A 12,247-nucleotide genomic window follows, 5' to 3' on the forward strand; every position below is an offset into this window, starting at 1 on the left:
AATATCACAAGTCTAAAATAGCCTTTACCACAAGTCTGAGCACACCTTAAGGCCAAGGTTCCTTTAATAGTCACTTGAAGCAGGGCTCCAAATCAAGTGTGTAAAAATAACAACAGACATCTTACAATCCCGAGGCAAAATTTCTTAAAGACAAGCATTTTGGGAAATATCGACTTGGCTTGGATTTTAGCCGGCTGCTGGACTCAGGGATAGCAATCAACACTTGCCATTGGTTTGTATATATTTGGATTTTCTGAAAGACAGTGCTTTTTCTTTTTTTAATTTATCGCGTCTGGTCTTTACACATTTTTATTTTATACTATAAACAATAGGAGATCATATATGGAAACAAATGTTTTTTTCTCTTAGTTTAAAAGGTAAGTGCTCAAGATACAAGAAAGCACGAATGAATTTTGTATATTTTAGCCAACACAGTAAAAATTATTTTTCGTTTCATTGACCTTAAGCTCAGACAGCTGCACACACCCTCTCTCAGCAACACAGCCATATGCACTCAGGCACTCAAGCCTGAAAGGTCTGAGGCGCAGGAGCTCGCACACACATTCGACATACCTGTGAGGATACACAGAAATCTGGCATTATCTGCGACTCTCAGAAAAACATTTTAGCCAGCATCTGACATCTGTGGCTCTCGGCTTTAATGACTGCCTGCTACACCAAAAAAATAAAAATAAAAATAGATGACTTGATGCCAAGTCATGTCAAATACACTCAGTAGAAAGAACGCAAAAAATGTTCCTTGTTGTGTTAAGGCTACATTTTACACCTCTAGCATGGTGTTTAGCATTTCGAGTTTGACAGGCCTTTTGAAAAGGCTAAAAAATGTTAATGCACTCATGAGGTTGGATCAATAAGGCTTGCAGCATGTGCAGGGGGTTACTACAGATGGTGAGTGTGATAGCACCAGAGGTGCCTGAGCTCATTAAGAAACAGGACCATACTCCGGTGCAGAGCAGGCAGAGGAGAGGGAGGAGGAGGGGAGGATGCAGAGCATGGACTGAGGTTTTTCACCTGAGTGTCACAGAGCTCTGAAGAGTCGCTGCCATCAGAAAATGTCAAAAATTATGAATCGCCTCTTTGTGCATTCAGACGGCTACAGCAGATCTGTGTTAAATTAGTTAAAAGAAATAGTAGCATGTAGGTTAGAAGCTCAGGGGTTGTTCAAAGGCTGCAGGCAGCCGTTCCACGCAGACAACTAGCTGGACTGTGGCGCCCTCTCCCTGTCGCAACTTCTTATGAGCACGAAAATTTACCTGAATAACCGCAGTTCATGTGTCGAGAAATCACATTTTCTATAACCATATTATTACATGAGAATAAAAAATCTGCCAATTTGAAGAAAAAAAAGAACACAAGGCTTATTAAACTAAACCATTTTATTTCATGTTAGTCTTTGGGCCATCTGAAAAAACTGGAAGATCATTCATAAAAATCATATTTCACAGAACAGATGGTTTGGATTTTTTTGCCTGACATCACGAACATCATTACAAAACTACACCTCTGTAAACTGGGTACAGTCAAACTGTTGCACAATTTCAAATCCACAGTGTGGAGTTCACACACAAATTCAACTTTCATTCCTTGTAGATGAAGTCACTGCTCTGAAAAGGCACAAGAGGAAAATGTTGCTGGTAACTTGCGTTTGCCAACAGCAGGACAAAAACAAAACAAAACAAGTTTTTCTCATTTTTAATGTCCTTTAATCGCTTTTGGACTTCATGACATTTGTTTTCATGAAACAAAAAAGGTCTCCAGAACTGGACTCACACTGTTTACAAAAACACTAAAACAAATGCTAAATCTAATGAGATGCTGTGGCATTGCTCAAATCTGTTGTGGTTCCTGACACCATTATCATGTGCACTCTTATCAGTTTTGTAGTCGCTGATGCCTCCAGCTGCACACATTGTGTGTGAATCTGTCTCCATCTGGTCAAACTGAAATGAACATTTGTCTTAAAGATGCTAGAGTGAATCGTCTTTATAATTCACCTCACTACTCATTGTATTCACAACGTGCCCTTTTGTTGAGCAACACCATGCCAACGTCTTGGCAACAACAATAGCGAAGTAATTAAGCAGTAAACTGTCTCTGACGTGCTCACATGGTCAAAAGGAAACAAACAAAACTAAAAAACTCCAAAATGACACCAGACTAGTCACCATCACTTCTGAGTTTCTTTTTCTTCTTCTTCTTCTTTCCTGAGACCTCCACTTCTTCACCAAAGAATGTGTCCATGGGTTCACATTTCACAGGCACCTCTTCCACCTTGACTTTGACACTGGGCTCCAGTCCCTCCTCCACCTCCTCTCGCTCTCTGTCCTTCTTTTTCTTCTTCTTCTTCCTCTTCTCCACAGAATAATCACCCTCCTGGAAGGGGAGCTCCATCATTACTTCTTCCCGAAATTCATCTACAGGTTCCTCTTTCACATTCACCACTTCCTCTAGTCGCTCTTTTTTTATCCGTTTTTCCTTCTTTTTCTTCTTCTTTTTCCTCCCTTCCTCTTCCTCATCTTCTTCTTCTTGACCTGCTTCTTCTATGAATCGCTTGACTACCAGAGGTCGGAGAGTTGTGGAAGAGGGCCCAAAGGCAACTCCATCCAACTCATTCTCTGCCACGCAGGTAAGAGTGGGGGTCTTGCTGCCAAAAGGCTGGAATCGCTGTTTGAGTCCAGGCGGTATGGAGGGGGCTGGAGCAGCGGGGATGACCTGAGGGGCCTGATTGTTGCTGCTGTCTCCGTAGGTCTCGCACACATTAAGCAAGCCTGAAAAAGCAGGACCAACAACCATGCCATTTGACGGCTTCTTGTCACTGGTGAGCAGGCGGAGTTCTGAGGTACTGTGGTTGGATGCCAGGATGCTATAGATCTGCTGCCTGCTCCCAGTCTTGGCTCCAGCTTGAGCAGCAGTAGGAACCTTCAGGGTCTGGAGACCAGAGAGGGGCACCTTGATGCCACTGAAGCTGGATGGAATGAGAAAAGGTAAGTATGCATCACTTAAAAGTTTAAACATACTGTTTCTGCTTACACCCTCATGCTGTTACTTTGTTACTTGATATTTAATGTAATTTTAGTACAAAAGCAACATAATTCTCACAATGGGATGTTGAATTCATTACCAGCAACCAACACCTTTACTCACCTTAGTGATACTTGTCATAATGGGTCAGTTACCATTTGTAGATTTTAAAAAGATACTAACAGATTTTACAGTCATTTCAATGACCTGACGACTGCATGACTAGTTTTTAACAAATGCCACGGAGAGGTTGTTGCTGTTAAATGCAGTTAACTCAAAGTTCCACTGTGGAAACTGTGCAACACGGCAACAAAAATGAGACTAGAGGTGTACTCCTTTTGGAAATTACCTAAGTAGATTTAATCTCAGCATTCACTGACCAAAGTGCTGCACACAGTATCTACAACTACACACACACAGGCAAATTATTACGGTAAAAAAACAAACAAAACAAAAAGTGAACACATATGATACAGAATTAAGAGGCGTTCAACAATAAGCAGACACACTAATCGCTCTTTTTTATGTCAAGTGGTAACTGATTCTACAACCGTAGAGGAGCATCTTTAAAGGTTCTGACACTTTTTGTTTAAGACATGATATTCAGACATATAAGAGAAGTTTGCCAATGGTTCAGAGAGACCTGGGAGCTGTAAACAAATAAGATTTGTAATCTTAAACTGAATTCCAGAATGAGATGGGGTGAGCAGTGACTCCATCGTTTCAATTTAACCAAAACCTCAGAGGATATCTGGGAGATTTCGCTTCAGTAACCGGAGATATGCGAGGGCTGATGTCTGTGTGAATGTTTACTGATGATATCAGAGAGATCTTCAGCTTTTGGCTTCTTTATGAAAGTATTATTACTGTGGCATTTGCATCTAAAACTTGTTTGTGGTTTAAACTGTTTATATGATTGCGTGGAGAGGAAGGACAAAAAAACAAAAACAAATCAATGCCTGGAAATGAACAAATAAATGAATGAATGAAATGAATGAATGAACCATTGCAAAAAAGAAAAAAGGCTAAAAAATTGTTATTATGTTAGAAAAAAAATGTTTGCTGTGTGGGATAAAGGTAAAGGCAGACTGTACCCACCATTTGGGATCAAAGCTGGCAGGAGCTTTAATGAGCCATAACTCATTCTTGTTCTTCTTGAGGTTTTGTGCGAGAGTGCTGCTGCAAGGCTCATGGCAGAAAGAGACAAAGTCAGGAGGACACTGGTACCTTGTAGTCTTATCTGTGGATTAAAAAACAAAACCATCGAGTCAGAAGCACAGAAACTGGAACACGTTTTAGTGTGGATATTAACTTTCTTCTGTTGCTTTATCTAAACCACATATTTAATGTAAACACAATCGTTACCGCTAGCCTGCTATACCGTTTGCCGTCCTCTGGCTACTTCTAAGCCTTAATGAATCTGCTCTAACGTAAGTAACTACTAGCATATCACCTCCATTATTACACCAACTTCGTGCAACGTCTGCGTGTTAACTTACCGGATTCTGTCGGTTTGGGCGCCGATTCCACACCAGTGGTGTCCGCTTCATCTTCGCTCGATGAGGATATGTCTTTCGGCATTTTTTTATTTTAAAATACGATCAAATTTCTGAAATTAAAAGTTTCTGTCTCCAATCGCATGGCTTGTGTGGGAGGCACACGTGTTGACAAAAACTGAACCGTGACCTTTAAGTATTTCACTTCCGTGCCAGTTCTCACTGTAGTTCCACGACGAGGCCCTCTATTGACTTCGGCGAGTAAGCAAACTCAAATACCCACAATTCACCTCACGTGGTTACGTAACGTTCCAGAGCCAGTCTGGGAAGCCGTTGACAGCGGGGAAGAGTAGGCCGAAGTCGGTAAACACAACAAATATATCAAAATTAGTTGCAAACAACCAAAGTATTTGAGCTAATTTCATATATGTAGAATGCGTAACATTATTTTAAAGCTGTGTGAGGTCCGTTAGGGGACGAAGTCAGTAGCAAAGAGGGCGTGCACCTGTCCACGCTAAGTAGGTTAACGCAGCTAACCTGTGCTAGCACGTTAGGAGGTTCGCTGAACACGCTCAGGTTAGCTCGGCCAGCCATGTCGTCCCCTTCCTCCTCCAGGCGCCAGTGGTGCTACCTGTGCGACCTGCCAAAGATGCCATGGACCGTGGTGTGGGACTTCAGCGAGGTGGTCTGCCGTGGATGCGTGAACTACGAGGGAGCCAACCAGATTGAATTCCTGATCGCAAGCGCCCGCCAGTTGAAGCGAACTCACGGCATGCAGGACGGTAACGTGAGGTCACCTGGTCCCTCTCCCAATAAACACGGCACATCAGCCCGGGGAGAGGTGGCGGCAGACGGAGGCAGGCCGCACGGGGACCGTTTCGAGAGGGGAGGAAGAGGAGAAATTACCGCTTCAACTATTCGTGTACCGCCAAACGGGCTGCATCGTGACGGGCAGCCGCCTCAAGAAGTTAACCGTCAGAGCCCCAGTGGCAGCCGGAGATCCATGATTAGCGCAGCCATCCCTCCTAATCTAGTGACTCAGAGTATTGCAGGTATTCCCGGTATTCCCCCTGGGATACTTGCAGGGATGCCTGCGGGTCTGACGGCCCGGACAGCCCCTATGAGCAGCCCTATGATTTTCCCTGCCCCTGTGCTGGCAGAGATGAGCCGCAGACAGCTGGGAATAAGCATGGGGATCACCCCTTTTATCGCGCCAGAGCTGGAGCGAGAGCTGAGTTCCTCCCAGAACCAGCCCAAGACGCAGACCCACACAGTTGTGGCTGGCAGCAGTACCAGCAAGAGTACAAGCTTGGCTTCTTCATCGTTCTCCATGGCTGGAGGTGTAAGCCAGACTAGTCCTAAACCTGCATCATCTCCAGCCAGGCAGTCACGCCCCCTAACTGCAAGGTCAGGAGGAGAGCCCCTAGGATCCAGCACCTCAGCGGAGGCAGCTACCGCCGCTGCCGCGTTACCCCACAGTGGTGCCTCTGAGCTGTCATCTGCATCTGCCAATAACAGCCATTCGGCTGGAAACAGTCTGTCCTGCACCTTGTGTCATGAGAGACTGGAAGACACCCACTTTGTTCAATGTCCATCAGTGCCAGGCCACAGGTTTGTATGTTTGTCATTTATTTATTGTTATATAAATATCCTATAATATTGTTTGTTTTTAGCTTTTAGCCAGGTTAGGTATTTAAATATGTCTTGCATACAAAAGCACGTATTTGTTAAACTGGTTATAAATATATATCCTGCAGTTGTTAGCGTCCAAAATAATTATGTCCACTGTAATACTCTTCCTCCGCCAAATATAGGTTCTGCTTCCCGTGCACAAGAGGGTATATCCAGAGTAGGCATGGTGATGGGGAAGTGTACTGCCCCAGCGGAGAGCGCTGTCCATTGGATACCTCTCCCAACAGTCCCCCATGGGCCTTCATGCAGGGGGAGATAACCACCATTTTGGGAAATGGTGCTGCCAGTTCAGGATCGAGCGGAGCAGGGTCTGCTTCAGCTCCTGCATCAGCTCCTACATCTGGAGCCAGTACTGGTCCTGGAGCTGCAGCTTCATCAGGGCCTGGAAGTGGAACAGCAGCAGGAGCAGCCGGAGCAGGGAGTGGGAGTGGAGATGTCACTGTCAAGAAAGAGAGAGAGACGTGATGGTGGTTTCAGTGGCAGCATGGACCCAGCACAGCAACAGGCAGGTCTACAGGCATCTGACCTTTGTGAAGAAAATTTATAAAAAGCACTGATGTTTGGTGTTTTTGTTATTGATATAAAGTGGGACACAAAATGGGGTTAAAATACAACAAGAGATGCTCTCCTGTTGTATTCTACAAGTGTTTTAACAGTAATATCCATAATCCCAACCATGGTATGATCGATATGCTTGCAGCTGATATTAACTATATTTTCATGTGTTTGTTTTCTGTCCCAGAATCGTATCCCAGATCAGAACAGACGTCTCCCCCGAACAGCTAAGAGTCCCAGAAGAGAAGCAATGCAACAACCTACAAATCTCAAAACATCCACTAAGCAAGTTAAACTGCTTGTCACATTGCAATGAATTCAAAACTATTAGGCCTAATCAGAGATCTGATGATGGCAGAAAAGACTGCCTGCACACATCACTTGTTTTTTCTCTGAGCAACTGCTGATTTTTGCCACTGTATAGTGAGCTTGTGAAATTAAATTTCCCAATGCATTCTGTGCATTGCGCGCTCACTTGCAGCAATGCTGTAAAACAGTTTAATGCCATTTTAAATTTTCAGTCCAGAAAACAGCAGAGATACTAATGGAATATCACCACCACAACCAGACATACAGCGTATACATATCCCTAATCATGCGATGGTGGAATCACATATTCAGGAAGACTCACAAGCTGGACAGCGGCTACTGCTTAAGAGTTGGTAATTAGTTCTGTTACTTGAAACAAGCATCGCTTTCACGTTAGCAGATGGATATAGATTATAGCATTCCTATCTGAACACATACAATGCAGCTTTGTCAGGTGCTTCCTGGATCTTCCCATTAAGCACAAGATATCCTTTAGTGTTGGTGCTTTGGCACTATAGCTGCGCTACATTGGCTGCTGAGGCGTAACAGCAACTTTTAACAGGAGTGCAAAGGCCTAGTGAGGATGTAGAGGTGATGATGGCACATTTTACTGGCTTGACTGCCAAGAGACCCTGATTTGTACCCCATTCATAGCTGTGTGTTTTATTCTTTGTTTTTGGTTTTTTTTACCTCGGTTTATGCTCTCAGATCCACTCACTGGTTAGGTTTAGGCACTAAAGACTACTTGGTTAAGGTTAGTGAACCCTGCTCCTTGACAAATGATGCGTTGCAAGCGATTGATGGCTCATTTATACAATAACCCAGTGTGTCACAGCAAACATGCCAAAGGACGCTTTGAGCATAAATTAGTTACGGTTTAGCTACAATACGTGGTACTGATTGGCACCTTGGAGATAAAGACAAATACTTTAGTCAAAGCAATTGACATCAGTTTAATTTGTGTCAGTGATGATTTGTTAGGAGACCTGATAGATGAGTGATTAGAGTTCTCAAACTCTTAGACAATAGCCGCTTCCCAGTGTTGTCAGCATACACTCAGCTTTGTGCAGGAAAAAGCACAAATATATATACTACATATACACATATATATATATATATATTTACATGTATGTCAAAGTATATCTAAACAGCAGCCACAGCTGTTCTTTTTATTGTTGAAAAGTTGAGTTAATTGTCTTGGGAAAAAATGCCATATTATTTACCAATGCTTCATCAAATGAAATATTTTCTGCTTCTACAAGTTAAATTTACAGCTTATAACTGACATGACACTGACAGTGATGATGTAATGTACCTTCAGCAGATTTTTTTTTTTTAATTGCTTCATGACTGAGTCTGTGTCCTGATGCACAGATTTTTCTTTCTTTCTTTTTTCTTTTAAATCTCCAGTAAAACATCTAAACAAACCTGCGTTAGATGTGGACAGAATGCCAGTAGAGACATTTCTGTGCGCTTGTGCATTTGTTGTTTTTGTTTTGGGGGTTTTTGTCAGCTTAAATTGAAGCTGACTTTAACTCAGAGAAAGGAGAATATTTTGCTGTGTAGACACAACCAGTTAACCTGTCAGCGCGTCAACCAGCAGCAGAAACTCAGTGTTTGACTGTATTTAAATGTTGCTTTCATACAAGATCCAGCCCAGCCTACATTTTACCCCGAATGTATATAAAAAAAATCTATTGACAGGCCTATGATTATATTTTATACTAGAATGTTAAATGTTATATACTGTAAAGAACTGTAATAGTACACACGTGCAATCCTTAGACATAGTACATGCAAGAGTTTGACATATGGTATTAAAAAAATTGCGCATCATTTCTTAAACTTTTTTTTTTAAGTGAGAATCCACTGAAAAGCAGAAATCTTTGTTTCTGATCAAGAGATGTTTAATAAATCTGTGTGGTCTGGTTTCCAGTCATACTATTGAACATTGTATATTATTTCCCATTTGCCATATTTCAAAATGAATTTCATAAATACATTAAAGTGCGCAGGGATTTCATGTTCCTAAATTGAACAACCAGACATTGTAATGATAATATATCAAAATGAGTTTGTTTTTTGGTGGATTCTCTTTATGTGCAGCGAGTACTTGACAGTACAGAAGCACAGACAAACCAAAGGTAATTTTATGCCCAAAATGATGTTTATAATTGTAAATGTTTTATGGAAGACATATATTTCATTATTTTTCAACCAGCTGGTTCTCTTCATTAGGCCGTTACAGTTAACAGGCCAATGTGTTCTACTGTACTTATAGGATATGTACAATCTATAGTCTGCAGCAGATCCTTACATAGCACTTATATATTTTAAAGGGGACCTATTATGCTAATTTCTAGTTCAGTATTTTTATGTTTTACTTTGCTAGAGTAGCTTTGCATGATTCATAGTTCAAAATAATTCACATTTTTTCTCAGACTGGGCCTTGATGCAGCCCTCCAATTCTTTCTGTCTGAAATGAGCCATTTTATGGCCGTTCTCCCTTTAAGTCATCTTTCTTCTGATTGGCTGCCTATCGCAAACAGAAGAAGTGTCAGAAACTGAGTGTTTAGAGCCTGAATTATAAAGTGACCAGGATTACATGTACATACACTAACCTCGTGTTTTGAAATTTTAGCCATGTTTCTTATATGCATCCACCTCAGTATATATTTGACAGAAATTCAGGAGGGAAAAAAGCATAATAGGTCCGCTTTACAAAAAGATCCCACAGATCAGGCCTGTTGTAGAGAAACATCTTTGAAGAAATGTAATAGTATAATATGCACTGATACGTCATGCAATCCCTTGTTAAGTGCCTTTTAAAAATGTTTACCATCTGTTTTTGTGTCTGGGAACCTCAGGGGAAGTTAGGAGTGCAATGGCTTATTTTATTGTCTTGTCAATGATTAACCTGAATCTGCTTCCCTTCGATCACCATCTGACCGCTTTTGCTTTTATCTGAAGCCTTCGTAAAGTTGACAGGCCCTTCGTGTTTTATTTGAATCCTCCCACTACGTTGTTTTTCATTTATGTGACTTTTTTTGTAGATCTGTCAGTTTTATTGCAGCTTCCTGTACAACATAAAACCAGGAATAAATGGGATGGAAACTTGTCCTTCTCTTTGTTGTTTATTTACAAGTTTTACTGAGTATCTTTACCTGTTTATTGAATTATTTCTGGGTAAAACTTCATATAATGGAACTGCTCACCATCCTTCTGTTAGAATCGAAAGACTTAAGTGCTAGCTGTCTGAAATTGCTACATGTCAAGGAATTTTCATATATTTATTGCTTGTGCAACCATGCATCCTTATTCTAATTATCTGGGCCCAGCACGCTGGAGTAGATCTCTGAGCAGTGATGCCCAGATCTTCTGCTTTCCAACCACTGCTTACAGCTTTTCCAGAGTGGACATTGGGGCATTCCCAAGCCAGCTTAGTTTGGGACTGCCAAAACTGGTTTCACTAGTGTCTAATGTCCATCATATGGTGTGTTTTGCCTTTTATCTGTTGGTATTTATCAGCTCTAATGCTGAAAATGTGTCATTTAACCTGCAAGACTTGCCTATAGACTTGGTTACAGCTAAACTTCACGTCTAATTCACCTTTAAAATCAAAGAGTGAGAATAAAGCACCTCTGTGTTTTAATGTCACAGCAGTTCGAGTCTGTGAAATTTCTTATTATATCTGTGCTCCTTTATAATCCTAACAGAAGAAACTGCACAAAGCATAGCTGCGACTCGGTTTTAAGGGCCACATGATGGCGCTCCTGGTCTTAGCGTGCCTTACGGAGAAGACGCTGTGTGGCAGCATGATCTTTTGTCAGGTCCATTAGGCCTACAGCCTGTGGAGTCGGTAATCCTTTAAAATCGAGAACTGTCGCACTTTGACCTGTTACTGCCTAAAAACCTTCTGTTTTCACCAAAGATGCCACAGCTTCAGGTGCCTGCCCTTTGTCAGTAGCTGTAGTAGTAAATAAACTTGTCAGCCTGAATAAAGTTACGCACTCCTGATTAATTTTCACTATTTTGATTGTGATGAAGAAAAGGGCGGGCAGTGGCCCTATAAATGTCCCTCCCCATCGTCCTCCAGTTGCGCGGATCTGCTGTTTTCTCCATTAGTGTCAGCTCGTTACAGCTATTGTTAAACCAGTTATGGAGGTGTTAATGGCCGGTGGAAGATCCATTGGATTGAAAAGCAGCCCGCAGAGTGAGAGAGGTGGCTTTGAAAAGTTCGATTAAAGGTGTTTATTAGACGCAGCAAAAAAAAGTCTTGGAAAAAAAAAACATACTGAACCCTTTTACGCAGCAGGTGTGTCGATATATAAGTATCAACTATGATCAGTTAAACAGGTTGTGCTTGCAGGATTGTCTGTTTTTGTAGAATATTTGTTATTCTTAAGTTTAACAGGACAGAGAAGTTGTAAACACCACAAACCTCTCCAGAAAAAAAAAACATGCAAACTTGATTAATATTTATGAACTCGAATTTCCATTTGAGACATTTGCGGGGCAGTAGGCAAATGATTAGCAGATGCGCTTTAGTCTGTCCCGTTTTATTGACTCATACTCGGATAACTGAAACCTTGTAGGGGAGAGGTTTGAGGCCTTAGGGTAAAGCAGTTTGGATCGTTTCCGCCCCTGAAGAAAACAGAAGACGTTGAAATTGTAAACGTGAGTAAAAATGGGATAAAATCAAGGCTCCATTATAATAAAGAGTCGTTTCGTCCACTTCTCATTTAAATTCACCAGTACGTCAAATTAAAGTACATTTTAACCCGGAAGCTTTTTTTTTCATGTGACCTCAGAGTTGATTTACAAATATTTTATCCACGGAGAAAAATAAATCATCCAGGCTTGGTTACATCGTTACGACATTCAGGCGACATTCCACGTTTAATGGATGTGACAGCACTTTGCAAGCAGGTGATAATCTGTGAGTCTTTGACAGGTCATATCATGGAAAGCGTCTGATTAACTATAAGCTGACCCGAGTCCCTCCCTCTCGTCTCTGTTTTCGTGAGGGCAGCGGGGCCTTTATGTGGACGCCACGGAGAAATTTAATGGCTGTAAACGTCATGTTTCCAAGAAATGTTCACGCCGCTGAATCCTTTACACTCTGCATAATATTGTTGCATCTGAGCACTAAC

The 12,247-nt window shown here is 41.7% G+C and overlaps 2 protein-coding genes across 2 annotated transcripts; one reads left to right on the forward strand and one right to left on the reverse strand.

The window, feature by feature from the left end:
* Positions 1-1,379: 1,379 nt before the first annotated feature.
* On the reverse strand, positions 1,380-4,843 carry polr1g (RNA polymerase I subunit G). The gene is made up of 3 exons (XM_085379841.1): positions 4,542-4,843; positions 4,141-4,282; positions 1,380-2,986 (listed from the first exon to the last, which is right to left on the reverse strand). The coding sequence occupies exons 1-3, from the start codon at positions 4,621-4,623 to the stop codon at positions 2,179-2,181; spliced, it is 1,032 nt and encodes a 343-aa protein (XP_085235967.1). The 5' UTR covers positions 4,624-4,843; the 3' UTR covers positions 1,380-2,178.
* Positions 4,844-4,848: 5 nt separating this feature from the next.
* On the forward strand, positions 4,849-10,211 carry irf2bp1 (interferon regulatory factor 2 binding protein 1). Its single transcript, XM_085379840.1, has 3 exons — positions 4,849-6,149; positions 6,353-6,735; positions 6,973-10,211. The coding sequence occupies exons 1-2, from the start codon at positions 5,131-5,133 to the stop codon at positions 6,693-6,695; spliced, it is 1,362 nt and encodes a 453-aa protein (XP_085235966.1). The 5' UTR covers positions 4,849-5,130; the 3' UTR covers positions 6,696-6,735; positions 6,973-10,211.
* The last annotated feature ends 2,036 nt before the right edge of the window (positions 10,212-12,247 follow it).

This window comes from Rhamphochromis longiceps, linkage group LG14 (assembly GCF_057381845.1).
Source record: "Rhamphochromis longiceps isolate RC_006_pf linkage group LG14, R_longiceps_female_GT1.1, whole genome shotgun sequence".
In the NCBI taxonomy this organism is placed as follows: Eukaryota; Metazoa; Chordata; class Actinopteri; order Cichliformes; family Cichlidae; genus Rhamphochromis; species Rhamphochromis longiceps.